The following is a 26,610-nucleotide window of genomic DNA, read 5'->3' as shown; positions in this document are numbered from 1 at the left end:
CCGAAATAAAATGTCTGTAATAAATTTGAATTTAAAATTTCTTTTAAAAAAAATTCGGTACAGTCTTTACCCTTGAAGCTCCCCTGCAAACGATACGCTTTCGAATGTAATTCAAAACGACCGGTGAAACCCGCCGCGCTTCAGATTTGGCTGCAATTTCATGAGCAGCACAAAGTAGCAGTAGAGCAGTACTTCCCAACATCCAAGCATTCTGATTGGTTACTTGAGTTAGGTTAGGTTAGTCAACCAATCAGAATGCTTGGGTGGTGGGGATGGGCTGCTGCTGCTACCCATGGAAATTTCCGCCTTATCCAATTCACTAACAGACGTCTAACTATACAGTTCTGGCCGAGAAAGCTGAGCGCGTCTGATTTCTGGGTAGAATATTAACTTCGCGGATGAATAGTGCGGTGAAAGCGTCGTCAATAGCGTCGATTTGTATAGGTTATGTTGTATTGTGCTGTTAGTCGGTTAGTTCGTGACTCGAGCCAGAAAACCAAGTTGACAACGTCAGTGTAGAAGTTATGAGTGTATGATAATCGGTAAGTTTCGTATACTGACCTGTTATAAAAAATTAATGCAAAGAATTACCCAACCAAAAACGATCTACTAAATCGTGATTTAATTGAAACAATTCGTAAGGTAGAAAAAAGACAACGGAATGAATATAATCACCGTGCAATTTTTCTAACCCATAACGAACTGCCTGAACGAAGATTAATTTGGAGAATCAATTGATTTACAGAATACGCAAGAAGGTTTTTCATCCTAAATTTAAAGCAAAAATATTCTCCTACGAAGAATAATTATGTCACAACTACTAAATCAATGTTATTTTTTCCTTTCTTCAGCCGAGACTTTTATAGGCTACTACAATGTCTGGCGGCATGCTTTATGGTGGCGACGAGATCGGAGCGCTCGTCTTCGACTTGGGTCATCACTCGTTGCGGGTCGGTTACGCGCAAGAAGATACTCCAAAGGCTGAGATTCCCGCAGTTGTCGGCGTAGGTGAAGATCCGGGTGCTACGACAGTGACAAAGAACGATGCCATGGATATAGATGACAAGAAACCTGATGGTAACATCACTCAGTCAGGTAACAAGTATTACGTCGACACGACGATACTTCACGTACCTAGAAAGGGAATGGAAGTCGCTAGCTACATGAAGGATGGAATGATTGAGGATTGGGACCACTTTGAAAAGGTAAAACTGTCGCATCCTTGTTTTTAAACAGTTCTTTGCAAGTTGAGAATAATATTAGCCGAATATTACAAAGCTCATGGAAAATGTTACTGAAGAAACGGGAAACAAGAAATGGAAGCACGAACAAGTGTCACGTTAAAAACTGTTTACACCTAATTTCTGTGTTTTTTGATTAAAATGTTCTAGATATATCCTTATTCAATCGACATAAATGCAAATTCTATCAATCTGTAGGTTTGAATAACAGCTTAATGTTGTTATTAATATTATTATTCATACCTTACAGCTGACTATGAACCATTGACTAATTACGTAACTCTTTTCCCACAGATTTTGGATTACACGTATGCCAAAGTGATACAATCTGACGCCGAATATCATCCTGTATTATTTTCTGAATCTCCGTGGAACGTTCGTAGCAAGCGAGAAAAGCTAACTGAATTGATGTTCGAGAAATATAATGTCCCGGCTTACTTTTTGGTAAAAAATGCTGTGCTGGCAGCGTTTGCTAACGGTCGAGCCACGGGTATTGTAGTGGACAGTGGAGCTACACACACTTCAGCTGTACCGGTTCAAGATGGTTTTGTTTTAACTCAAGCCATCGTCAAATCACCTCTCGGCGGAGATTACATAAGTATGCAATGCAGACAATTCCTACAGGCAAGTACAAACACAAAAATTCTCATTACAAAGAATATATCAGCCAATTATAAATTTCTTACATAATATTACAAAAATAGGAGCAGGAAATTGACTTATCGCCATCGTACTTGGTGGGCAGTAAAGAAGTCGTGAAGGACCAAGAGAAGCCTAAATGGGTGAAGAAGAAGGCATTGCCAGAGGTAACAAAGTCATGGCATAATTACATGGTCAAAAAACTTGTCCAGGATTTTCAAGCGACGGTTCTTCAAGTCTCAGAAACACCCTACGACGAAAAAATGGTCTCTTCCGTACCTGCTGTTCAATACGAGTTTCCAACTGGCTATCATCGGGTAGGCAGTCCCAAAAATAAACTCAGCAGAATCTTGCAACAGTATAAAACCGGAACATTTTTGGATATTTCTCTTGCTTTTCTTTCTTAGGATTTCAGCACAGAGCGTTTCCGTATTCCAGAAGCGTTATTCGATCCCAGCATGGTTCAGATGCGGGGTGGTGGAGTTGGAAATACGATGCTCGGAGTCGGACACATTGTGACAACCAGTGTCGGAATGTGTGATGTCGACGTAAGGCCGGCTCTTTACGGTAGCGTCGTTGTAACTGGTGGGAATTCGTTTATACAGGTAAATATAAGGTCTGAAATTTTTTTAAATGGTAATTCCGTATCTTATTTGTGACACAGAATTTCACTCTGGACTATTGCACGCCAACAAGAAATTCTCAATTGATTTCCTTTGTGTGACGGCTTTGCGTTCTAGTTTTTGCATCTATCTGTGTTCAACTACTGAACCTAGATTTCGACCATAAACCTTTATGCAGGGGCTAAAGGATGGTGACACGAGAAAAAGAGAATCCCCCGTTGCAGTTTGCTGAAATCCGTTTAACGCAGTTTTTTCCATTCACAGGATCGTTGAGTTTATAGCGATTTTTATTGCATGTTATTTTTTAAGGGATTTCCAGAAAGGTTGAACAGAGATCTGTCCATGAGGATTCCATCCAGTATGCGATTAAAAGTGATAAGTGCTAACGGCTGCGCAGAGAGGAGGTTCGGAGCATGGATTGGAGGTTCTATCTTGGCGTCGATTGGAACGTTTCAACAGATGTGGATTTCAAGTCAGGAGTATGAGGAGAGTGGAAAAAGTCAAGTTGAAAGGAAGTGTCCTTGATTTGTAAATCAAATATTAACGTTTTTCTAACTACCTCTACTTGCGAATAGGTGATTGAATTCCGTGAGTAAAGCAATCGAAGATACAGGCTCAGAGTTGTATGAGAGTTATATTATAAAACTAATGGTTTTGGTGTCGACAAATTTTAAAACTATCAGGTTATTCTGTGTTTAAAATGTTTCTCAATTTATTTAAATTCAAAGGTTTTACAGTTACTTCATTCTTCTTTAATTTCACGATAATCATTGTACAGACTCTCATTCCTGTAAGTCGTGCGATAGAAACTTTTCAAATAATATTTTTACCAGCAGAGTATAATGATAAACAGATTGTGTGGAGATATTTTCAACGTTCGTCGTGTACCGCTGACATTTTTATAATATAATAAAACAAAATCTCTTGAAGTGAGAATATTCCCACATGATTTTCGCTCCCTTTAACTTGTTTCACTGAAAGCTCAACGTTTCTTCTTGCTTTTTTTCTTTTGAAGCTCAGGCCAGGGAAATCCTCGATATTTGAGAACGTCCATGATGTTGTGACAAGTGTAATAAGCGTTATCCATCATTTCCTCATTGAATATATCCATCCCAAATCGAGATTTTCCCGCACTCTTTTTCGAACTGCGAGAACTCTTTTTTGGTCCTTTTCCATTTTTGCCTGCAGAACCTCCAGACTTCTCCTTGGCCTTACGGTCTCCCCCTTTTTTCTTCTTTGATTTTCCTTTTGGCTCCATGTTTAAACATTCATTGATTATATTTATATCGTTTATCGGGAAATAAACAATTTATGAACACAAAAAAAGATCCACAAGTATAATGTCAGTTGAATGCATATGCCAGAGGTTGTTTTATAATCTCGAAATTGTTAAATCAATAACCAATGCCAACGAAATAATTCGAGCTCGTTGCTACGCAATCGAATAACATGGTTGTGAAAAATATGGAATAATATAAGAACGATAAAAAATATAAAGTATGTTTTTTTCTCGTAAATTTTTGGATTAGTAACAAAGTTTTTATGCAGGCATAGGACTTTAATATATATATATATATATCTGTATAAAATTTGATTAGATACCGCGAGTATTTACATTGTTTACATATAACATGGGTACGATATTAAATAACAAATAATACATATGTACATTTTGGACAGTAACAGGTATCAATCACATCTGTGACCAAAATCTAAGAACACGCCTGCTAGAGGCCGATGAAAAGCTGTTAATTAAATTCAATTCACTGTGTCTTTGATGTCGGTGCAACTTCTTTTCTCGAAAAGAAGTTAAGATACTTCCGAAATATAGCAGGACCATTCCAGTGTCCCCTGAAATTAAGAAAATTATTTCAATTTCACTCACATTTGCTTCAGAGTAACTCAAATAACTCACTTTAGCATCCAATTCCAATAGAGATAAGGGAAGAAATCTTTCTTCAATAAATACATAGCAAAATATTCTTTGCCTTGATTGATAGGAAAAGTTTCGGTGGGCTGGAGTTTGTAATCGAATTCAGCTAAAATACACTTTCCATAGCCAGTAACAAGAGGGCAAGAAGCATAGCCGTTGTACGTTTCTTTCGACACGTTTCCACCCAAATCTGCCGACAGATTTTCGTAAACGACCTTTGATTGCGCCGCTGTAAAATTTACAGATTAAAAATCGGTTTTCTCATCAAATAGACTGCAAGTTCGTTCAAAATTCATACTAAATATCAATAAGTTGCTGACCAATTGCCGCCATAGTTTTTGAATTCGGAGTATTCGTACAATCGCCAAGACCATATATGTTCGAGTATTTATCATGCCTTAGGGTTTGAGGGTCAACACTCAAAAATCCAGCCTCGTTAGTCAGTGCAGGGTGATTCTTCAAGAGTTCAGGGGGTCCCATTGGTGGTGTAACATGCAGCATGGAATACTGAAATAAAAGATGGTTGAAAGTTGCGGGTGGCAGTAGGTGAGTAATAATTGTTCGAATAAGAACAATTTCTCACTTTCACAGTATTCAGTTCTTCCGGGTTTTGTAAATTCTGAAATACCGCCTCATTTTTGGAAGATCTTATTTCAATTAAATTAGTCTGTAGATTGACCGATATATTTTTGCTCTGGCAGACCTTCCATAGAGCGTCGGCGTACTTTTTAACACCAAAAATAACTGGCAACGCCGTGTTGTATGTGACCTGAATGTCTTGGAGCTTTCTTTTCTGCAAGAGATGAAAAAGAATCGTAAAATAGAATCAAAATGCGTTTCAATATGTCGATCAGTGTATGCAGTTTAAAAATAAATCTTCGTTACTTTGTGCCAATAATCTTCGGCGAGATAAGCTATTTTCTGCGGTGCTCCTGGACATTTCACTGGAGAATTTGGAAAAGTGAAATATGCTGAGCCACTTTTTGTATTTTCTATTGTTTTAAACACGTTTCCAACAGTTTCCGGTCCGTATATTGAACAAACTGGAACCTTGGGATCCTCCAAGGCTTCTGAGAGGCCTGGAATCTGTTGAAAAGTATTTGGCGATGAATCGCGTAGGTGAAAACATGATCGAATATTTTAAATTTTCAGGAAAATATCATCCTCAACAATGTAAACATCATACCTTGTTCCAATAGAGTTGAAGACCTAAAGCAACTATCAGGTATTCATATCGGATAGAATCTCCACTCGCAACAGTAACCGTGTTAGATTCTGGTTCAAACTTGGTTACCCGATCTTTTATCCACTGTGCATCTTTCGGTAAAACTTTTTCCATGCTCTTGTAAGACGATTCTAGAGACCTGACTCCTCCTCCAATCAAGGTAAACATAGGCTGATAATAATGTCTCTGGAAAAATTAGTGCAATTATTCATCAACTCCAAATTTGACTCAAGGCCAGTACCTCACTAGGTTCGACGATAACGACTCTATCTTTTGAGCCCTTGAATTTGTTGCTAAATTTTGCAGCCATTGTGCAGCCAGCAGTCCCTCCGCCAACCACCAATATTTTGCAACTGAAAGATGTGCGGAGCGTTAGTAAATTTGGTTGTGCAGAAAAAGGTTTGATTCGCGCGTAGAAAATATTAGGACAATGTATGTGGTTGACGAACACTTATTAAACCTATGAATTGAAAAGACTGTACTTATATTTACCTGTGATGTGCATCTCTGAAGATTACACTTTGGTTATTGAATTGTCTCAAAGATAGCAAGGTACAGTGTCTCGAAGTTTTAAACATATTGTGTAAGATGTTCTCGACTAGCTTGATACGTAGCTAGATAAATCAAATTAGTATAAAATCAGTCAAGTGATGTAGCTTAATTTTTTTATTAATGATTATTAACAGTGAATATGATCTACTGCAAATTATAATTGTAACTTGAGCTAACTGAAGCCTGTGAGGAAATATGACAGCGATAATGGGAACATAGGTTTGCATCTAGATTAAAATAAGTATCTATATCATGTATGTGAGTATATTTAATCAAATAATAACGATAACAGTGAGTGCAACGGTATTGATTAGTGACAGTAGAAAGATAATGAGTCTAATCAATCAGAGCGAAAACAAGATGTTGATAATAACTAATAATTGAAAATCGTCGGAAGGTAGTTATGAGAATAGGATTAAGTTTTTGAATTTTGGATCATCAAAAGTACAATCCACGTTCATATTTAATACATTAAATTTGGTATTATGTATTTTTTACGGTTTTATTACCGTATGATCGGTGTATAAAGTAATTTAAATAGTGATGATGATTACAAATAAGCAATTGTAGGTTACAGTCACAATACGGTTTTGTACTTATATCTATTAACAACCTGTTGCGTATTTGACTTGTTTGAAAAAACAAAAAAGAGTGAATATTCGCACACACGGTCATGTGGATTGATGAGCCGGTTTACCGAATTGCGACGGCGAATCACTTTTCCATAATTAGAAATTATCGTTATTATTGTTGGACTTTTTTTTACTAATGATTCGATTTCTCAGTTTCAAATTGAATTTCAACCTACCGTAATTAGTCGATGCGTAATTATATATATATTTATCTTAACACCAGATCTAGTAACTTTCTGCGCAACGCACCAAAATTTGTAGTTCTTTTTTTAATCCCTAAACGACACAGCGATGAATGAAAACCTGCCTTAACATTAGTGCCGCGAAATTTGAGCCACTCATAGAATGTATTATTATTCTGATACTTTTTAAGTCGAAACAACGCCGTTAAAAACCTGCACTCTCCTTCTTGATTCAGTTGAAAATCAATGTGATTGACATTCAGAATTTGTCACACATGCACTGAAATGAAGAGTTTCGATGAGACTTCATAGAGTTTATTAAAAAGATGAGGTAAAATACACGGCAATTCCCTGTTCCAATTATTTACTTATTTCTTTATTTATTTGTCCGTAAATTTATTTATGGTCAATAATTGGTTCGATGGTGTCCCCTCCGCGGATTTGACCCCATCCAATGAGACGCCAATGCTTCTCAACACGTCGAGAGAGTGCTATCTTCTCATCAACTTCCGTGCAAACAGGATTGGTCAAGCTTATTTTAGCGAGATCAGCGCGTGTAGCCAAAACTCGCCCTCCAGTCGATAGAGAGCCGATATTAACCAGGAGTACCTCGTTCTTTGATAATTTTTGTACCTAAAACAAAGAGTGAAGCAAAATTAAGAGAATGTTCCAATCGCTTGCATTAGTTTCCGTTTGAAACACGTTCCAGTTATTCTCACCTTGGCACCCTTCTTGTCACCCTCCGTTCTCACTCCCAATAGACGTTTCAACAAGTAGTACGATATTTCGAGTTCGATAAAGATCTTGGGTAGAGCTCCAACAGCTCCCAAAATTTGACCTACTAATCGATCAGCACGACAAAGAGTGGGCTCGATCTTTGTACCAACACCTGTTAAAAAATTAGAAATTTGGTAAAAACTCTATCGACGCAACGCGCGAGCATGGAATATTGTCTAACTTACCAATAAGTCCTCCCGGAACAGCAAACTGAAGTTCATTTTGCTCAGCATACAAAGAAACAATGCGAGAAAATATCGGCCGACAAGTTAGCTTGCCTTCGCCGTCTTTGGACACCAGTCCTGGGCGTACTTCAATCTCCATTCCAACCTGAAGAAAAGCAACGAATGCAGAGAGTGAATGACCGCTGATTGAAATACTTTACAGCGCAGAATGTAAGAAAAACATACCTTCAGTACACCTTTAAGAATACTTCCTCCGGCAACACCCCCCTTCAAATCGTCAACTTCACAACCAGGCTTGTTGACATCGAAAGATCGAATGACAATGAGACGAGGGTCTGAGGTAAAGTCACGCAATGGCACAGGAATCTTCTTTATGATGTATTCACATAATACTTCAATGTTGTACTTCAGTTGAGCTGATATAGGAACGATTGGTGCGCCTTCCGCAACAGTTCCTAAATGGAGTAGAAATTTAATGTTAGTAAATTAAATGTAGAGGAGAAGAAAGCCTCTCTCTTACCTTGAATGAATTTCAAAATCTGCTCATACTGCTCTTTAGCCTGACCCTCTTTGACAAGATCAATTTTATTCTGTAGTACAACGATATGCTTCAGGTTCATTACTTCTATGGCTGCTAAATGCTCGGAAGTTTGAGGCTGCGGGCAAGACTCGTTACCGGCTAAAAATCAAAATTTGTTACATCAAAGAGGATATATTAAGACTAAAATTAGTTGGCGGGTTCATCGATGCGAATAGAAAGTACCAACTCTCTTGAATTAGACAAATGTTTCTTCAAACTAGATTGGTGCTGGTGCTTGAAGGTAGTTGAAGAAAAAACATTTCCCAATACTGTGGATCTAAGAATAAAGCGATACCAGCGAGTGTATATAAAAGTGAGAATAAATATTGTCATACCAATCAGCAACAAGGCAGCATCCATAACAGCTGCTCCGTTCAGCATAGTAGCCATAAGAATGTCGTGGCCAGGGCAGTCTACAAATGAGACGTGTCGAACCAACTGGAAACGACCGCTGCAGGCTGGCCGGAAGCAAGGAAAAGAATCATCCTTGCTTGAGCCTGCGGAGATGTAACAGGCTGGCCGAGGGCATTTCTCATTGTCACATTTGTAAATCTTTGCGTTAGCATATCCTGGAATTTGATGAAAATGACGTTTCATCTGTTGCCCAGTTATTTAACTGACGATGAATTGTGAGAGATGGTAAAGGGAAATTTGTCCAAATTATACTTTTAGATAACTTTTTTTGTTTGTTTATTCCTAGTATCTTTTTACATGTACGAACAAGGAATAATATAAAATTGAAATATTTAATGTATTATATTTTCGGTATGACTTGAGACTTGCATTACGGGGAAAAATTAATTGATAAAAAATACTTTGACCAAGTCAAAGAATCGTCCAAATCTGCAAAATTCGTGCACAAATTAAGAAACAAGTCATTTTAATAACTATATTAGTTAAGAATTAGACTTAAATGAACACGTAGATATAGTAAGCAGTCGGGGAAAAAATATTTTTCTAATTTATCTATTTTTCGTTTAGTATTTTATTTACTCATCTTTTGATCTGATTAACACTTGTTTTCATTTTGCAATAAACTATTGTACCCCCAGCCATCGGAATGCTTTTGAGGAGTTCATGAGAGTAAAAATAAAAACAACTCTATGCAGTGATGAATAATCAGTCAATGATCGCACTATGTGCTGAGCTGTGATTTAACATTATTATGTATAACAAAATACTAATATTTATTTACAACTGATTCCCGTTAATTACTAAATTGAGATTTCAATGGATGAACAAACAAGTGATACGAGTAAAAGGCAACCGTCATTTTATACTAACAAGTTTAAAAATCTACGTCGCATAACACAGACTTATTGTATTAAATATAATTGTCGTATTTTTATTTCCAGGTAGGATTAAATTATTCTCTGAATATAACATAAAATTAAACATACTAGTAGCTAAAATACTATGCTTTAATATGAAAACAATATAAACGAGACTAGTGGCTAATTCTTATAGAGAAAAAACGAGAAGATGAAAACAGAATAATGATTAAACCTTTAGTTTATAAACTAAACAATGCAAAACGTTATTTCTCTTTCAATTTGGGTGAGTTGATCCCAACTACCAACTATAACAGTATTAAAAACTATCAGTGATCTGTTCATTAATAGTGTGTACTCTAGTGAAAGAATGAAAAATAAATGCAAATGATAGCAGCCAAACAAAACATTAATTGTTATCGGCTTTTTTGCCCTTGCGTTGGGAATAAGCCCGAGAAATAGTCTATACTTTTGTACAGAGGATTGTCGTGGCCGGATTTATTTGTACAAATTTGAATCCTATTAAACATCCAAGATAAATTTCGAACCTCAAGTCTTAGATATAAAAAGGATTTATATGATAACCAAAGCCAACTTATCCTTGGAACAACACAATAATGTTTATTCTATTAATAATATTAATAGTAATAATAATTATTATGATTATAATAACTTTACCCCCTGAGGCATAAATTTAAAATAAATATCGTCTGCACTTAACAGCTCCGCATTTACACCTGGCTCTGGATTCGACAGAATCGTTATTTACAATAACATTATCGCGTGGTAATTCGAGTCGTTGACGAGGAGATGAAGCAGGAGAAATATCCGCTTGAAGTTTTTCCTTCTTGGGTGTGACGACCGACGTGTTCCTGAGCGATTGGCACATGTAGTCGAAGGTAATTTCTTCGTATCTCAATATATTCCTTGTCGCGAATAAACCAAGTTTCGGTAAATTTGGATCCAAGCAATTTATCCACACACCGTAAACGGCCAAATTTGGATCGCAAGAGTGATTTATAAAGTGAGATATGTTTCCGTAGGTCGCTGCGTCAACCGTGTACGGACACTGCTCCATCTCGTTGTAGTCTAGGTCGAACAAGTAAGTTCTGCCAGCTGCGTCGTACTCTTTTCCCCGTCTCTCAGCCTCGTCGTTTGTTATCACCTCTCCAACGTACTCGGTAACGAAAGTACCCTTCTTTATGTATTGAAGAGATTTCACTCCCCATCCGCATCCAGTCTCTGTTCTAAATATACAAAGTTTTACGGATGTCCCGTGTTGAACAACACGGTTCAAGCAGCTCTGATCGCAAGCGCACCTTTTATTGCATTCGTAAATTGGAGTGCCTAGAGGAACTCTGATCCTCTTTGCTGTCGTGTAGGCGAAAGATCCGCCCGACTGCTTACCGCAACACATCGACTTTGGCTCGCAGACCGAACACTCGCAACCGATTGGCGGATCTTCCGGTATCGTTACCCCCTTGCCAGGAAGATAATCGTCGACGTATAAAAAATCCTGCGGAGGACCTTCAAAGTCCACATTATTTTCTACCTTAATTACTGGTCTGTCTTTCGTTATTGTTCTTATCTCGTTTTCCCATTCTTTCAAAAGCTTTAGCTGGGCAGATCTGTGATCATGAAATTCGTATACTAAAATATCAAATTTCACTTTAGTCAACAGTTTGGCGTTCATTCTATTGGGCCATTTTAACAGCTTGTTTATGTTTTCGTTCAGCTCCTCTTTATTCGGCAATTTATAATCCGTTATCTTTCCTGCCTGCTTGAAACTCTGCATAAGACTTTCTATCTCCATCGTCGAAGGATAGTAATTGATCTGGTTTTTAAACGTGTCAACCAGTCCGGCATTTGCATTCTCGAAAGCTGCCAGCAGTTCCGCACAGTTTGTCAAATTCGAAAGTGGTTCCCAAGTGTTGAAGCTGTTGTCCCATCCTTTCCACTTTACAGCGTATACTTCAACTCCTTTCGAATATCTTTTATCCAATATTTTCTCAACCTCGTGTAATTCCTCGCGATTATTAGACGATTTTATATTGGACTTAACTTCGCTTATCTTTGTCCCAATATCTTCAAGCTTTATCACTGCTTCTTTCAGACTGTACTTCATTTTTTCATTTACTTCAAACGCCGCTAAATCGTTAGCCTGGATTCGCCCCTCAATTCCCGTTGCCGCTTCTTCCTCAGGTATACTGGGCGAAGTCTCACCGTTTGTTGTCACGGTGTGAATAATATCATCCTCGTTGTCGTTGTCATCATCGGTGTCGTTATCGTTGTCATCCTCACCAAGCCGCGGAATCTTGACAGGACGCTCTGCGTCAGAGCTCCGAAAAATAGTACGTTTTTTTGTAAATTGGGACGTACTCGAGTCGGTGTTAGGAGGCGGGCTTTTATCCACAGGATCTGCCTCTTCGACACTGTTTTTTCCATTTTCTTTGTTGATCGCCCCGGCATGGTGTGGCTCTGTAATGCCAAAGATTTAAACGGCGTGATTCATCCGTTCTATTTCATGGAGGAGACAAGGATTATTTACTTTTATTAAACCGATATTTCATTCATCATTTCATTCTTTTGGCGAATGATCTGTTTCTACTTCCGACCCCTGTGCTTTACTTTAGGATTCAGCAGGGGTGTTTTTTTTATTTATTCATTTATTTTTTTTTATTTTTTTTTTTTTTTTTAACTTCACGACACGTCAAATTCTGCACCTTCCCATATTATAGGTACCGTTTTCCGTTCTTACATGCTATTTCTTCCTCTTCGATCTTCTTCGTTAATTCACTTTTGTACGCGGGGTTGCTTTCCGCGTTTTTTTTTGTTGCTTTTTTCAATATCTTACTTTTATCCTCATTAACAATTGTATCGCCTTTGTTCTTCTGAATGTATTTTATGTAAGAGAAATGAGAAGCCGTGTGACAAAATTTGAATGTCTACAATGAAACACGGTCCAATATCTTTCGGATGCAGGCGTACAATGAAGAAAATTGAGTACTGTGGTAAAGTTTGTTTAAGATTTTCAGGCGACATAGTAAGTCCCCTATTTCCCTAAAAGTAACCTGTTTTTTTTTCCCCCCCTATAAGCACTCTAAAACTGTAGGTGTCTCCCTAAATGTACCGTAAAGCATTGAATTTCCCCATAAAACCACTCTATTTTTGCCATTCAGTTTTACTTTTTATTCATAAACTAAAATTTGATAGTTGAGAACAATTTTCGTACTTCGAATTTAACGTATGAAAAGAAAGGAAAAAAATATATATATTGAATCTCTAAACTCTCTTACATTTGACAAAATCATAATATTCACAGTTTAATCGAGCATCGTTATCTCTGAAATACGTATGCTCCCACTAAATTATTTTGTGCCTACAGTCAGTTGGGAATATAAGCAACGTTCTCAAGCATCAAATTGATTTTTTCAGTTTAATTTAGTTTGTATTTAAAAAAAAAAGAAAAAAAAATTATTCAACATCGAAAATTTCAATGTATTTTACATTTCGAATATTCTTACATTTACAGGGTATTTTTTTTTTCTATAATACGAACATATTTTTTGGGGTGCAATCGAAAAAATTTCTAAATAACCAAAATAACGGACACCCTGATGTGTACCTAATTTTGCTCTATTTGGCAAGTACTATAAAAAAATATCGGAACCCTGATACCCTTTGATTTTCACAAAAAATTCTTTGATTTCCCCTGAAATTACCTGGCTTGAGCGCTCTGAAGCCTGGATTTTGTGTGAAACTTGATTGATTAAATATTCTGACCTTCCCGACTGGTGGATGCTCTTTTAAATAATGTATTTAACGCATTCAATGAGATCATTTGAAGCTATGAGCCGTTTCTGCAAAGTATCAACAAGTCAAGTTTTGGAGAAAAATGAGAATCCATTTTTCGTACACTATCTCCAGTTGATTGAAACCAGATATGTGTACATAACGACATTCGTAGGTAATGAAATATTTATTACAAAAAGTTGAATGATTTTTGAAACGATGCGCAACGAAAGCCTGGATCTTGGACAGTTCTTAGAAGTGGATAAAACTTGAAAGCATTTCACGTCGTACAAGGTTAAATAATTGAAAGTAATCATTCAGGAATTGTACGATAATGGACTTAGTTATTACTTTAATTATATAAGAAAATACCATCATCAGCTAAATTTTATATTATACATTTGAAATAATTTCTTAAGTGAAGCATACCAAGTTTGATGGTGATATTTCTTTCCAGTTCATTTTTAAACCGTACAGTTTGCACGCCTGAAATGGCTTTGACGATTGTCGACTTTCCATGCGCCACATGTCCGATCGTACCTATAGAAAAATAATAAAAAATGTTAATTAACTAGCTCTGAATACTAATGGAATTGAAACCAGTATAAGGTGATTTTAATGATTAGCGTTCATGTATACTTTGTCGTTTATAATATTTCAATAACGTCGCTTAGATACTTTTCACGAAAACTTGTTCTTACCAATATTTATTGTCGCCTGTCGACTGATGACTTCCCGGGACAGTGCAGTTAGCTTGCCAACATCCTGAAATAAAGGTTTATATGATTTCGCCATTAATTTCAGCATCAAATTATTCTTTCACTAAAAAAAAGGGAGCGTCAATTCTATGCTAATTAAAATTTGTTCAAATGTTTATTTCTAGTTAAATATATTGATTCCTGTACAGCAGGGTGAATATTTTTTGTTTGCAGTATGAACCCACGAGTTCTTAACGTATAACATATTGTATTAGAAAACTATTTCAAAATCCATTTGACATTTCAGGTAATGAGATGATTGATTCCTAACCAAACATCATTTTTTTTCATCCCATACTGAGGTGAGGGATTCAGTTAATTCAATGCATTTCAATGTTGGGTTCCAAAATTGGGAAGGATATTTTTTTTTCCATTTTTTATGTGAAATAGCACGTACACATAAAATCGCTCCATAACACGCTACGATTCGCTAATGGAATGTGGGGAGCTCGATTCCAGTTAGTGAGTTAATTCATTGTAAATATGGTACATCCATGGATTGTGGTTTTCAAAGCACAATTTATACCCTACGAAGCTCTTATCCAGCCCTAAGCCACGCCATTATATGGGCGCGTGTGTATGGATAGGGCATGAATAGATGATTGAGGTTACGTTAAAGTGCTGCTAAACGAGTTCTCGGAAAATTAATCAGTGCGAAGCATCGGCCGATGTTTTGAAACAATAATTGAACATCGTCAAACTAGAATCATCTCGATGAAATTAGGAGGGAACGATACTCGATCGGAATGTGATATTCAGGGGATAAAATATGTTTGGGAATTTGAGCAGCAGTGGCAGTTGCAGCCCGCCTCTACGAAATATGTCGGCTAAGATAATCGAATCGAGGCGGATAGCCAACGCCGAAACTTACGAGCTTCGATAAATCTTGCTTGTATAAATTAGGCTGCCCTGTTGTAACCCCGATGCCTTCGTCGCCTCCCATTTTTGCGATTAACTTTAATTAATAAAAAATCTCTAAACTATTTAGACTCTAGGCTCGCGGCTGGCGGCGCTAAAACTTGGAATTGTGACGACGGGCGACAGGGCAGAAGCAGAGATGCACATGCAAAGAATGCCGGAACTCTTTAAAATTCTGTCCCCATCTGGTAGCAGATTTTTGTACTGCATGAACGTTTTACGAATTCGTGATTAGGTGTCCGCAGCGCTCTACCGTTTCTACTGGTAGTCGCGAGCTGGAACTTTGACTCAAACTCGATTCAAACACGAAATGAAAAAATGACGTGCTATAATTATGAACGCATTTAATAAAAAAAGAATAAGGTATTATAGTTGACCTAATTGTAAAGTTGAGTTTACAAGTAATCGCATTTTACTATTTTCCACATGTGTTGGAGCACGTAAATTATTATTTATTTCACATTTCAGTAAAATTGGAATCAGAGTTTCAATACCTAACATGACGAATTGTCTTGGCACTCTCGTGAATATAGATTTCTGATCAAACAAGGTAAATTGATATTATCGTCTATATCGTTGACTGAAGATTATACATCTTCAGTCAACGATTACTTATAATGATTTAGATAATCATAACAAGCACATGTATGGTAGATCTAATGCGTAAGTTAAATCAATGTTGGTATTGAAATTTTTTTTGAGCAATAATGATTATGTATTCATACGTTTGTACGTATGTGTGTACAACTACATAAAATTACTAAAAACATTGGACATTTACGCATTACCGACCGAGCGCACAGAATCTGCATGCTTCATGGCATAAACCAAACATCGCAAGGAGGGGAGAAAGATTTTCGATCGAGTCGACTTTCTCTCCGATACAATTGATTCTCGGCGGTCTTTTCTGTTCCTGGCATGGTCGGCTGTAGGTGAGTGGGAATATGTTTCTCTAATTTTCGTTCTCATACCTTACAATTTGCGGTATTTGATGCCCCAAACGATATTTTTATTCATCGAACCTATTTGCGCTGATTCAAACGCGTGAAAACAATCTTATTGTTGGCGTAAGACCTCTTTCACCTAATCCTGACGTTTGCCACGTTTTTCCGCCCGCTTTGTCGGCCGAGCGCGTGCTAAACTCCATTACAAAACGCATTGGCGATACTGCCGATGACTATTGAAATCCAACAGTTTTTAACCGTAGTCCCTCATCTCGAAGGGAATCGTTACGCGAACTACGTCACTGGATGCTGATGAAATTTTAACTAAAGATTATATATATTTTTTTTGTAGTAATTCTCGGCATAATAACCTCTTTCACCAATCGCCCACATGCTATTCTCCCGGAGCAGTGTATGGCGAACCCTTGAAATCTAATCCAAAGTATTTCAAGGAATAGTCTACATCTCACTTACTATTTTTTTTTCTGGTATGTTTTGGTTCTTATGCTAAAGCTCGCTAGATGTGTTCACTTTCTGCTATTAATTAGTAGTTTTACTCCGTTGATTCGCGGTACGTCCTTAGTATATGAGTCACATTTGTACCAGCGTAGGTTTCTTGCCTTGCAATTTTATGAAAATTCATAGTCTTGCAACCCTCCATATTTGTACGATCACGCAATTATTTTATAAGACTCGTACGTTTTACTTCAAGATTTGGGCAGTCTGGTTGTAGCTGCTGAAATTGTGAAAGTAAATATTTCATTTACTCAATGAGTTGGAATGATTGTATATCGAAGCTAGATATCTTCAATTGGTGTTAAATTGAGTTTGTTCAGAAGTTATCAGAAATTGCTTCAATTTCAAGAATCAGAAATCATGGCTTTTTAATCCTTGACTTGAAGTGGGCAAATTGAAGAAAAAATCATTGTTGGACAGGAAATTTCTGTGTATTTGCGAAATCGACGATTAAAAAAAAAATTTAAGGTAAGTTCTCTTTTTGTACAAAATACATAACTAGCAATTGGCCAACTGTCCAAATCTGAACATTGAAATGTGCTAATTAAAAGACAGAGGAATTTTCTGTTTCAGTAAAAAGACATAAGAAAACAACATGCCACAAAATGAGTATATGGACCGTTTTCGAACGTTGTATGGACGGCGGCTTGACTATGAAGAACGCAAGCGTAAGCGAGAGGCCAGGGAACCTCACAAACGTGCGGAAAAAGCACGGAGCCTACGAGGATTGAAGGCAAAGATCTTCAACAAAGAACGTCGCAATGAAAAGATCCAGATGAAAAAGAAGATCAAGGCTCACGAGGAAAAGAATGTCCGAAAGAAAACTGAACCTACCCCAGAGGGAGCACTTCCAGTCTACTTGCTGGACAGGGATGTTTCTTCTCGCGCCAAAGTCTTATCGAACCTCATAAAACAAAAACGTAAAGAAAAGGCTGGTAAATGGGATGTCCCGATACCAAAAGTAAGAGCGCAGTCAGACTCTGAGGTGTTCAAGGTGATGCGAACTGGAAAATCCAAGCGGAAAGCATGGAAGCGAATGGTGACAAAAGTAACATTCGTCGGTGAAAGTTTTACCAGGAAACCTCCAAAGTTTGAGAGATTCATCAGGCCTATGGCCCTCAGATTTAAGAAGGCACACGTTACTCATCCAGAACTAAAGGCCACATTCTGCCTCCCAATTATTGGTGTTAAAAAAAATCCAAGCTCAGCCATGTACACAACTCTTGGCGTTATTACTAAGGGTACTGTTATTGAAGTAAATATTTCCGAATTGGGGCTTGTTACACAGTCCGGTAAAGTTGTATGGGGTAAATATGCCCAAGTTACCAATAATCCTGAAAACGATGGCTGCATCAATGCCGTTTTACTAGTTTGATTAATCGCTGAACTGAAGACTTGACACGTGTCCTTCGTTTTTGTAATTAAATTCAAAAATTGGATTATTCTACTTGTATTTAATCACTGTATAACATTAAGTTTAATTGAGAAAGTAAAAGCGAAATAAAGTAATTTTCTGAAATATGGCAAATTTTTTTCTCCCCTAGTTCTCCTAATTTCTAATTGTATAATCTTTGTATGGCTATTTTTCCCAGTCAATACATTTCCAGAGTGCAATTTCGATATAGACATATGTATATTTTTTTCCATTTTTCTTTTACAGCTGGTCTAGACCATAACCATCATGCAGATATTCGTCAAAACTTTAACTGGGAAGACAATCACGTTGGAGGTGGAAGCCTCCGACACGATTGAAAATGTGAAGGCAAAAATCCAAGATAAAGAAGGTAATTTAGTTTGGACTAAGCATAAAAGCTAAAGAGATGAAAATTTTTTAACATTTACTATTTAGCAATTAAACGCACTCGGATAGGATTAAGCGCAACAAATGTACTCGAAAAGAGGGAATCTTGAAAGTTCTAGCCAAAAATCAAATAGTTGATGAAAAAGAGAAAAAGATCGAAGGAAAACGTAACAATGATTGGTTTTGAATACTTCAGGGATTCCCCCTGATCAGCAGCGTTTGATTTTTGCTGGCAAGCAACTTGAGGATGGAAGAACTCTTTCCGATTACAATATCCAGAAGGAGTCTACGCTTCACTTGGTACTCCGCCTTCGTGGTGGTGCCAAGAAACGCAAGAAGAAGAATTACTCCACCCCCAAGAAGATCAAACACAAGAAGAAGAAGGTCAAGCTTGCCGTCCTCAAGTTTTACAAGGTACTTTAATTATTGCTATGTATTCATAGTCATATATTTCCTTTATTTCGTCCTGAATGCGAAAAATATACAAAACATTGTATAATTGAATAAACTCTTCAATTCCTCTGTTTCTAGGTCGACGAGAATGGCAAGATTCATCGTCTGAGACGAGAATGCCCTTCCGAACAATGCGGTGCCGGAGTTTTTATGGCAGCCATGGAAGACCGTCATTACTGCGGAAAGTGTGGCTACACTCTCGTCTTCAACAAGCCTGAAGATAAATAATATGTTTATCACGTACACATAACGACAAAATAAAAAAAATTTTAAAACATGCAACATTCTTTGTGTTCGGATAATCAGTTCATCTAACGGTAATAATCAGTAGTAATTGTCGCATCCTTTGACCCGCAGCTAATCCTTTCGCTATCATATTCATAAATTATACGATTGCAAATATTTACACTGAATGAGTCAGTTTAAAAAGTAAATCAAAATAATCCTGAACGGATTATCGAATAGCGTGAAAATTACTTGCTCTCACTATTTAATAATTACAGGTTTTTGCCGTTTATTTTTTCTGGGTCTAGGACAATATTTTTTGAGAATTCTACTCACAGTGTGATATTTTTAAATAATTTAATATAGGCCGCCTTTATGTTACCGTCATCACCATCTCTAAACTGAAACAACATCAGCGCCACCGCGGTGAAAAGTCGCATCACACTTGATACTGTCTACTACTGTAGTTAGACATTAGCCGGTGCCCTGCAGTTCACCATCTCTATTGGCTCGCATACTTCGTGATCGTAAAGAACATAATTATTATTTGTACGGCAGCAGCATAGAACTTATACAGGTATAGACTTTTGCAAACTAATTTTTTCCTGTCATTCGCAAATTCGCTCTCGGCGAAAGCGCATCTAGATCAATCAAGAGTGTGCGAAAAACTGGAGTGAAAGTAAAGTTGAAAAACAAAAGATCGTAGAAGCGTATACACAGGTAATTGGGATTCGGTGTTTATACACAGCGCGCAAGTGCTGTGTGTGCGATCGCATAGAAATTCTGCAATAACGAAAACGATTGTAATATAATCGTCGATAAATTCGATAAGACACAAAGTGTACGTTACCCTGGTGTACCTTATCGTCTGGGACATAAGTCAGTGCGTGCACACAGAGGTAAAAAAAAAAAAAAAAAAAAAAAAAAAAAGAAACATGTGAAAACGTCAAGTTAGGTGTTTTGTTTCGTGTGCAGTGGCAAATAATCGAAACAGAAGAGAGTGTAGAATCGGCGCTGAAACTATAGTAGTGGACAGACAGTTCGAAATAAACGAACGCCAGAGTAGTGATATCAGATAAAATTTAGACTATAACCCTAGATGCGGTCTATTGTTATCGACAATGAGAACAATTGTTGACAGCAGGGATTATCCGGTTTACGGCTGATACGTTTGCCGATAATGTGGCAGATGGCAGTTCACATTGCTGATTTCGGTCCTGCTGCATCAGAACTTCTATTATTATACGAGAACGATTCAGCCACCCCGGGAGGAGACCCCACCTCCATTATGTAAGTGTAGCTTAAGTAATTCCTGTATCCGCACGTTGTGTACAGGTATGCATGTCTTTACCCCCCGAGTACCGAAAAGGCGGGGAAACCCGAGCTGCGGAAATGACAACAGACGTCGTCGTTATCACTCGGAGACAAAAACAAATTATTGTACTCGTATTAAAAGACGCGCAGCATTGATCCGTCTATTTACGACAATTACCCTATATCCACCTGCCATCCATCACTGCCTTATCTCTCCATTATTACCTCGTATCGTCGTTTCTAGTAGCCTATCTAATGTCATTCGCGACTTTAACGACATTGAGATAAATTGATACGCGGCTTCACTCCTCGAAAACAATGGAATAAAAAAAGCAAACAATGCAACTGAGTAAAGGAAAAACACAAATTGAACCATTGACAATGTTTTTCGCAATTTCTCATCATTCTTTTATTCTTTGTTCTAACAATAAGTACAAACTGTCTTCGGTGTTGATGAAACTAATTATGGAAATTCTGAAATGGACAGGAACAAAAATTTACAATGACAATATAAAACAATGCATGAAATTTATTTTCAGGAATAAATCGGCGGAGAACGTTTCTACGTCCAGCCACGACTCGATAACTAGCAACAATCTGTCGCTGACTATTGCCAATCCAACCATAGGCGTCAGCGGCAATGATGGATCGACTTCTAATTTAATCGACATAAATTTGGGGGGAGGCTCAGGCTGCAATAGCCCGTCACCTAGCCCTACGCCATCACCTTGGCCTAGTCCTAGGCCCTACACCAAGAGGGATCACTCGAGACCTCATTCGGATGTTGCTAATTTTGTTAATAAAGATATATCCCCGAGCAAACTGGACGATCAACAAAACCAGGTATTATTTTAGGACTAGAAGAATTTTTTCTTTGTACGGAGTGAAAGATAGGAATGAATTGCAAAATATAATTTTTTGATGGTTGAAATAAAAAGTTGTGAATTAATATTGTAGTTTTTCAAACTAATAAAATCAATGCAATCTTACTTTGTGGTGGGTACTAAAAGTAAGACGTTTTTTTCCTTGGAATTAGCCTTCGAAGATTGTTCAATACATTCTTGTGTATTCTTTGCAAAATTTACAAAACCATTTTTGCTTCGTAGGAAGCAATTAATCGATCTTCAGATTCTGCCGAACCTGGACGGAATTCGGCGTATGAAGTTAGAAAGGAATCCAGAGCTGGAGATCGTACCAAGAAAAAGTCTTCATGGTATAACGTACTTTATCCAACTTATAAATCAAGATCTGAGGATTTTAAAAGGATTTTTAAAGACGTTCCAGATGACGAACGACTAGTTGTTGGTGAGAATATTTTTTCTTGTGGCCTACATACTCATATAATCGCACTTGTAAGTGGTTGAAATTGAACTGTGTTGAACAGAGAATCGTAGTATTCCGATTTCTCTCCTGAATTCACAAAATATTTTCTGTGGATTTTCATTTCTTGTACAATTTAGCTTTAATCTTGAGTTATTCTGTTTTAATACACAGAAACGTAGAAATTCTGTTTTTCGAAGTGATGTGAAATCGAAATCTAATTGAACTAAATACATGCAAGATTTAATACCACAATAAAGTTATTCAAACTTGTTCGAGTCAAGTAATGAAGATTACTTGCTTCTTTTAGATTACTCGTGCGCTCTGCAGCGGGATATACTTGTTCATGGAAGATTGTACGTATCCCAAAACTACATATGTTTTTATGCGAACATATTTTCATGGGAAACGTCAGTATCTCTGCGCTGGAAGGATGTCGCCTCAATAACGAAGGAGAAAACTGCGCTAGTCATCCCAAATGCTATACTAGTCTGTACAGAAACGGACAAATTTTTTCTCACATCCTTTGGGGCCAGGGACAAAGCTTATCTTATGCTCTTCCGAGTTTGGCAAAATGCACTGATAGGCCAACCAATGAGCATGACTGAAATGTGGCAACTTGTTCATGCCTGCTACGGTGATGAGCTTGGCCTTACTTCCGACGACGAAGATTATGTACCTTCGCTTTTACCCGCACCAGAGGACAAAAAAATCTCCACTCAACTCTCAGTCGAATCGTATTCCGAAGCCGAAGGGGGACCAGTGATTAATGCAGACAATCTACTAATGCCACCTCAGCCCAACAATTCGTGTAATCCTGAACTAGACAGACGTTCACCGACAAGACCGGAGTCGAATCTGGATCCTACCGATCTCAGTGATACCACGGAGAGCGAGGCCGAGAAGCATCCATGTAAGTTTATGATCGGTTGAAACAATCAATTAAAATTTATATATTTCAACTGACATTATTCGATATTATACGACTTATGTCTCAGTCTGATCAGTTGTTGAAGCATTTGACAATTTTGATGATTTTCTGATTCGTTTTGTTTTTTCAGTACGCATTGCCCTTCGCAGTAATGCAGTGTGCTCAGCTGTACACGATGGACGGCAACTTTGTAACGCAACATTACCTATTCATATAGATCAATTGTTCACATTGCTCTTTACCAACTCAAAGTTTTTCTTAGATTTTCATACGGCTCGAAAAACCACCGGTAAGTTTAATTATCGTTATACATGCGGGGAAAAAATCTTGACGCACGTTGCTGAACGGTGTTTCTTCAAATCCAAATATTCTGTATTTTTTTCCTCTTTCCTCAGATCTGGTACAATCGGCATGGACGCAAGACAGTCAAACGGGTCAAAAATCGAGAACAGTTTCACTAACTATATCACTGTCGCAATCTGTTGGCCCGAAGTCTTCCCAAGTAACAGAGACGCAGGTATGTTAATTCGTTTGATAAAGCTTTTGAGAGTGAAATTCACCAAGAATTCATCTTCAAAAGAACGTTTGTCATGATGAAGAAACTGATTTGTGAGTATTTTTCACATGTTTCTTGTTTCCATAATATAGATAATGCTACCATGCAGCAGACCTGGACATCTATACTGTATAGATATAGAGAGTAATAACGCAGGTATACCTTATGCAGATTCATTCAGTGTTCACACGCATTACTGTATGACAAGTTCTACGGAGGGTGAGACAAACCTTGCAGTATTTTCACAAATTAAATACAAGAAGAGTGTCTGGGGTCTTGTTAAAAGTGAGTAGAATATTAAAGGTAATTTAGCTGCCTAGTAATTGAGCAAAAAACCTCAAAAGCCTATGTTTGTTTTCATTATCGTACTCACAAAGCAATATTCTATTTTTCGAATAACATTACCTTCATTCAGCGATTCACCAGTCCTTTGAGTTGCTCGCTTCCTTAGTTCTATAACAAATGAATAACCAAAAGTTCTGTTGTGTAGAAAAAAAAAAACATTTCTCTTGTATTCTTTGTTACAATGTAGGTTTCATCGAGAAAAATTGTTGGGCTGGATTGGAAGAGTATTTTGGTAGCTTGGTAAAAGCGCTGAGCGTTGAAAGTGAGGAAGGTAACGTTGGAGTAGGGTTGAAACGCAAGGCGAGACGACGAAGGCGGTTGACCGGTGCTGGTGCATCTCTCCAAGCACATCCCACAGATCATCTACAGTCTTGCCACCAAGCCGTTACAGCAGACTTGCCAAGAGTATACAACAACAATGGTGAAAAAGCTGTTAAAAAATATGGAAACGATAAATCTGTCTCGCGTATATCAACTTTCATTCTATCAACCTTGGTTTTTCTCCAAGTTTCAGGTGTTCGCAACGACACCAGCAACATAGTAAGCTGGATACTTCTCCTAGCAGTTTTATGCCTCATGCTAATAAATGGTTTACTTTATTATAAATTATGGGGCTTAGAAGAGGCTGCTGCTTACACCATTATGGATCTACACGTTCTCAAGTAAGATTAATAAAGTTTAAAGTTTAAAGAAAAAGTGTCGTTGTCAGATTGATAATCTTTATCTTGTATCACATTCAATTTTTTTTAGAAATACGCCAAAAACAGAGGAAGATTGGATAAACTTGTTGCAACAGCAAGAGAGTCTTCATAATGTGGAAATGAGAAAGTGGCAGAGAGTTTTGCACACAGCGGCTCAGTTATTGAGACAGGTGATTTAATATTTTCTGTTATATATTATCAACAGAAACTATATTCCCGGAATTTCAGTTATGACCCGTTTTATACCTGTATACACAATTGAACTGATATTTATATGATATTGCCAGACTGAAGAATCGTTGACTGAACTGCAAATGAGTATTCATCCAACGGTAACAGAGAACGTGATTTCTGTGTTGAAAACATTGTCCTCTCCCAAGTCTTCTGAATCTAGATCGGATCATCAGAGCTACGAAATGTAAATATCGTCGAAGTTCAGAGGTCTCATGGTAGAGTATAACAATTTTTATTATTTTTCTTTTACTCTGGAAAAGAGAAGCACAAGAAGCAACTAGAAGATAACGAGGGATCATAAAACAAAAAAATCACAAGCAAAAGGTTACAATTTTACTTTTTATGGGAAGTTTTTATCACAGTATGATTTACGATTTTTTTCGACAACATAAAATAAGTAGAAAAAACCAAAAAACAGGGAAATAACCCTGAATGAATTAGGAAGATAGATATATATATTATTATACAATTGGTAATTTTGATTGCAGATTGTGTACATAAAATGACAGCTGCATACAATTATACATATTATTGGCAGTAAATTTTTGAGGTGGGGAGGGATTTATGTTCCAATGAAATGCAGAAAATAATATACATGAATTTTAACGCATTTAAAAGTATCGATAATTAGACAATAGCTATTATTATTATGTTTCATTGAAGTATTAAGTATCAATTACAAACGATCAATTTTTATCGATCAATGCGATGTTGTACACGTGTAGCACCGTGTAGTACTGTGAATTATTGTGAATTACACACAAGCTCTCAGTGAATTAACGGATCGAATGAATGGCGCACTGGTTGTGTAAGTTTGATCATTCGCTTACAGTTCCTGAACGCAAAATCAAAGAGCGTGTCTGAGAGAGTGATAGAAAAGAAGCCAAGTGAATCTAAATATGCTCGTCTATAGTTAATTTATTGAAAATGAATCGTGCATTTACGAAACTTGCGGACCAATTATTTTTGGTCGGGTTGGGAAGATGTTAAATCGAAAGACAAAAAATCGGATTAGCAAATATTACTTACTGTAGCACAATATAGAGTCGAAGTGAGATGAATAAATTATTGTATTGAAGAAGTAAGTGATTAGTCCAAGTAACAAGTATTATGATATTTATATATGTATGTTTGTATATATAAACATATATTTACAATACAATATACATACATAAATGAGTTAGTAGTACGTCTTCGAAATAACGTAGCGATAATAGCAGTAGTTCGTGCATTAAAATATAAGAAATGAAAGTAGTGGTAAATACACGGTATTAACTAATCACAACAATTTAATTGTTAAACTCTTCTCGTCACGTTTTACGTGTATCATCTGTATGAATTACATAATGTACGAGTCCGTATTGTTATTAATTATCTCCAATCGTTGATAACATGAATGTAGTTTTTTAGAATTCTTTTTTCGCCGCGATCTGTTCTAATTTACGTTAATTTGGATCTTTTCTGTTATAGAATTATATGAAAAGTTGACATTTCAAATTATGCCCATAACGTTACGTATGTTACTGTCAGTACCATGATGATAATAGGATAGGAATATATATATATATATTTTAATCACGTTGTAGCAACCTGAATCAGTTTTTGTACTCAGGGTATCTGTTAATAAAACTTTACGTTAATCAATTCCTTCGTGAGTGGACACAAATTCTCAGTTTGAACGTTTGAAGTAAGAAATGAAGGGCGTAACAGCGAATAAACCGCCTTCAACAGTAAACGAATTTGCATGTTTTATTCAATTTTTGAAATCATGGATTTGGTTAAAAAGTTGATATTTGATTTGAAAAGTTGATAAATATTCTCAATTTGTGTTGAAAAAAACACTATTGCACAAAAAACTAATCGGCATCGATCAGGCTATCTATCGTGTAACTTTTGACATTTCTCACCATCCGAGCGGTCTGATTGGTTGACTAAACTTTGCAAACCAATCAGAATGCTTGG

General features: G+C 37.0%; 6 protein-coding genes across 8 annotated transcripts; 4 read left to right on the top strand and 2 right to left on the bottom strand.

Annotated features, from left to right (window-relative positions):
* Positions 1-387: 387 nt before the first annotated feature.
* Positions 388-3,820, top strand: LOC124411895 (actin-like protein 6B). Its single transcript, XM_046891423.1, has 6 exons — positions 388-542; positions 852-1,205; positions 1,536-1,865; positions 1,946-2,197; positions 2,288-2,485; positions 2,813-3,820. Exons 2-6 carry the CDS (start codon positions 876-878, stop codon positions 3,026-3,028), a joined length of 1,326 nt encoding a protein of 441 aa, XP_046747379.1. The 5' UTR covers positions 388-542; positions 852-875; the 3' UTR covers positions 3,029-3,820.
* A 279-nt stretch (positions 3,821-4,099) lies between these two features.
* On the bottom strand, positions 4,100-7,337 carry LOC124411438 (sulfide:quinone oxidoreductase, mitochondrial). Its single transcript, XM_046890536.1, has 11 exons — positions 7,301-7,337; positions 6,827-6,930; positions 6,154-6,275; positions 5,903-6,014; positions 5,623-5,847; positions 5,322-5,522; positions 5,020-5,229; positions 4,757-4,943; positions 4,419-4,665; positions 4,256-4,354; positions 4,100-4,211 (listed from the first exon to the last, which is right to left on the bottom strand). The coding sequence occupies exons 1-10, from the start codon at positions 7,335-7,337 to the stop codon at positions 4,267-4,269; spliced, it is 1,533 nt and encodes a 510-aa protein (XP_046746492.1). The 3' UTR covers positions 4,100-4,211; positions 4,256-4,266.
* Positions 7,321-26,315, bottom strand: LOC124411880 (eukaryotic translation initiation factor 2 subunit 3, Y-linked-like). Of its 3 annotated transcripts, XM_046891396.1 has the most exons (9): positions 15,262-15,457; positions 14,334-14,397; positions 14,062-14,172; positions 8,905-9,138; positions 8,510-8,668; positions 8,215-8,444; positions 7,990-8,134; positions 7,747-7,916; positions 7,321-7,660 (listed from the first exon to the last, which is right to left on the bottom strand). In XM_046891396.1, exons 1-9 carry the CDS (start codon positions 15,331-15,333, stop codon positions 7,424-7,426), a joined length of 1,422 nt encoding a protein of 473 aa, XP_046747352.1. In that variant the 5' UTR covers positions 15,334-15,457; the 3' UTR covers positions 7,321-7,423. The 3 variants fall into 3 exon arrangements, with proteins under 3 accessions (XP_046747352.1, XP_046747351.1, XP_046747349.1); XM_046891393.1 differs by lacking the exons at positions 7,321-7,660; positions 7,747-7,916; positions 7,990-8,134; ... (1 more) ...; positions 8,510-8,668; positions 8,905-9,138 and adding an exon at positions 9,574-12,318 and having other exon boundaries at positions 15,262-15,461; XM_046891395.1 differs by lacking the exons at positions 7,321-7,660; positions 7,747-7,916; positions 7,990-8,134; ... (4 more) ...; positions 14,334-14,397; positions 15,262-15,457 and adding exons at positions 9,563-11,988; positions 26,310-26,315.
* On the top strand, positions 16,139-19,300 carry LOC124411917 (ubiquitin-40S ribosomal protein S27a). Its single transcript, XM_046891456.1, has 4 exons — positions 16,139-16,240; positions 18,429-18,552; positions 18,766-18,983; positions 19,101-19,300. Exons 2-4 carry the CDS (start codon positions 18,450-18,452, stop codon positions 19,248-19,250), a joined length of 471 nt encoding a protein of 156 aa, XP_046747412.1. The 5' UTR covers positions 16,139-16,240; positions 18,429-18,449; the 3' UTR covers positions 19,251-19,300.
* Positions 16,207-18,289, top strand: LOC124411905 (ribosome biogenesis protein NSA2 homolog). Its single transcript, XM_046891443.1, has 2 exons — positions 16,207-16,240; positions 17,342-18,289. Exon 2 carries the CDS (start codon positions 17,364-17,366, stop codon positions 18,141-18,143), a length of 780 nt encoding a protein of 259 aa, XP_046747399.1. The 5' UTR covers positions 16,207-16,240; positions 17,342-17,363; the 3' UTR covers positions 18,144-18,289.
* Positions 19,867-24,948, top strand: LOC124411875 (protein Aster-B-like). The gene is made up of 11 exons (XM_046891384.1): positions 19,867-20,537; positions 21,101-21,404; positions 21,668-21,866; positions 22,192-22,794; positions 22,943-23,101; positions 23,208-23,329; positions 23,461-23,653; positions 23,901-24,134; positions 24,222-24,375; positions 24,464-24,584; positions 24,702-24,948. The coding sequence occupies exons 1-11, from the start codon at positions 20,428-20,430 to the stop codon at positions 24,834-24,836; spliced, it is 2,334 nt and encodes a 777-aa protein (XP_046747340.1). The 5' UTR covers positions 19,867-20,427; the 3' UTR covers positions 24,837-24,948.
* Positions 26,316-26,610: the final 295 nt, after the last annotated feature.

The sequence above is a fragment of the Diprion similis genome, chromosome 10 (genome assembly GCF_021155765.1).
Source record: "Diprion similis isolate iyDipSimi1 chromosome 10, iyDipSimi1.1, whole genome shotgun sequence".
Lineage (NCBI taxonomy): Eukaryota > Metazoa > Arthropoda > Insecta > Hymenoptera > Diprionidae > Diprion > Diprion similis.
Note: the sequence above shows the minus strand (reverse complement) of the source record. Positions and strands in the feature narration are given on the sequence as shown.

Bases quoted from the DNA above. Each gene is read 5' to 3' on its own strand.
- LOC124411895 (XM_046891423.1), top strand. From the start codon at position 876: ATGTCTGGCGGCATGCTTTATGGTGGCGACGAGATCGGAGCGCTCGTC. The intron at 1,206-1,535 runs GTAAAACTGTCG...CTTTTCCCACAG, and splicing joins ATTGGGACCACTTTGAAAAG to ATTTTGGATTACACGTATGC. The intron at 2,198-2,287 runs GTAGGCAGTCCC...TTTCTTTCTTAG, and splicing joins TTCCAACTGGCTATCATCGG to GATTTCAGCACAGAGCGTTT.
- LOC124411438 (XM_046890536.1), bottom strand. From the start codon at position 7,337: ATGAAGTCTCATCGAAACTCTTCATTTCAGTGCATGT. The intron at 5,230-5,321 runs GTAACGAAGATT...CATCTCTTGCAG, and splicing joins CCGAAGATTATTGGCACAAA to AAAAGAAAGCTCCAAGACAT. The intron at 4,944-5,019 runs GTGAGAAATTGT...CTTTTATTTCAG, and splicing joins AAGAACTGAATACTGTGAAA to TATTCCATGCTGCATGTTAC.
- LOC124411880 (XM_046891393.1), bottom strand. From the start codon at position 15,333: ATGGGAGGCGACGAAGGCATCGGGGTTACAACAGGGCAGCCTAATTTA. The intron at 14,398-15,261 runs GTAAGTTTCGGC...CCTTTATTTCAG, and splicing joins AGCAAGATTTATCGAAGCTC to GATGTTGGCAAGCTAACTGC. The intron at 14,173-14,333 runs GTAAGAACAAGT...ATTTTTCTATAG, and splicing joins ACAGGCGACAATAAATATTG to GTACGATCGGACATGTGGCG.
- LOC124411905 (XM_046891443.1), top strand. From the start codon at position 17,364: ATGCCACAAAATGAGTATATGGACCGTTTTCGAACGTTGTATGGACGG.
- LOC124411917 (XM_046891456.1), top strand. From the start codon at position 18,450: ATGCAGATATTCGTCAAAACTTTAACTGGGAAGACAATCACGTTGGAG. The intron at 18,553-18,765 runs GTAATTTAGTTT...TGAATACTTCAG, and splicing joins AAAAATCCAAGATAAAGAAG to GGATTCCCCCTGATCAGCAG. The intron at 18,984-19,100 runs GTACTTTAATTA...CTCTGTTTCTAG, and splicing joins CCGTCCTCAAGTTTTACAAG to GTCGACGAGAATGGCAAGAT.
- LOC124411875 (XM_046891384.1), top strand. From the start codon at position 20,428: ATGTGGCAGATGGCAGTTCACATTGCTGATTTCGGTCCTGCTGCATCA. The intron at 21,405-21,667 runs GTATTATTTTAG...TTTGCTTCGTAG, and splicing joins TGGACGATCAACAAAACCAG to GAAGCAATTAATCGATCTTC. The intron at 23,330-23,460 runs GTATGTTAATTC...TCCATAATATAG, and splicing joins CCCAAGTAACAGAGACGCAG to ATAATGCTACCATGCAGCAG.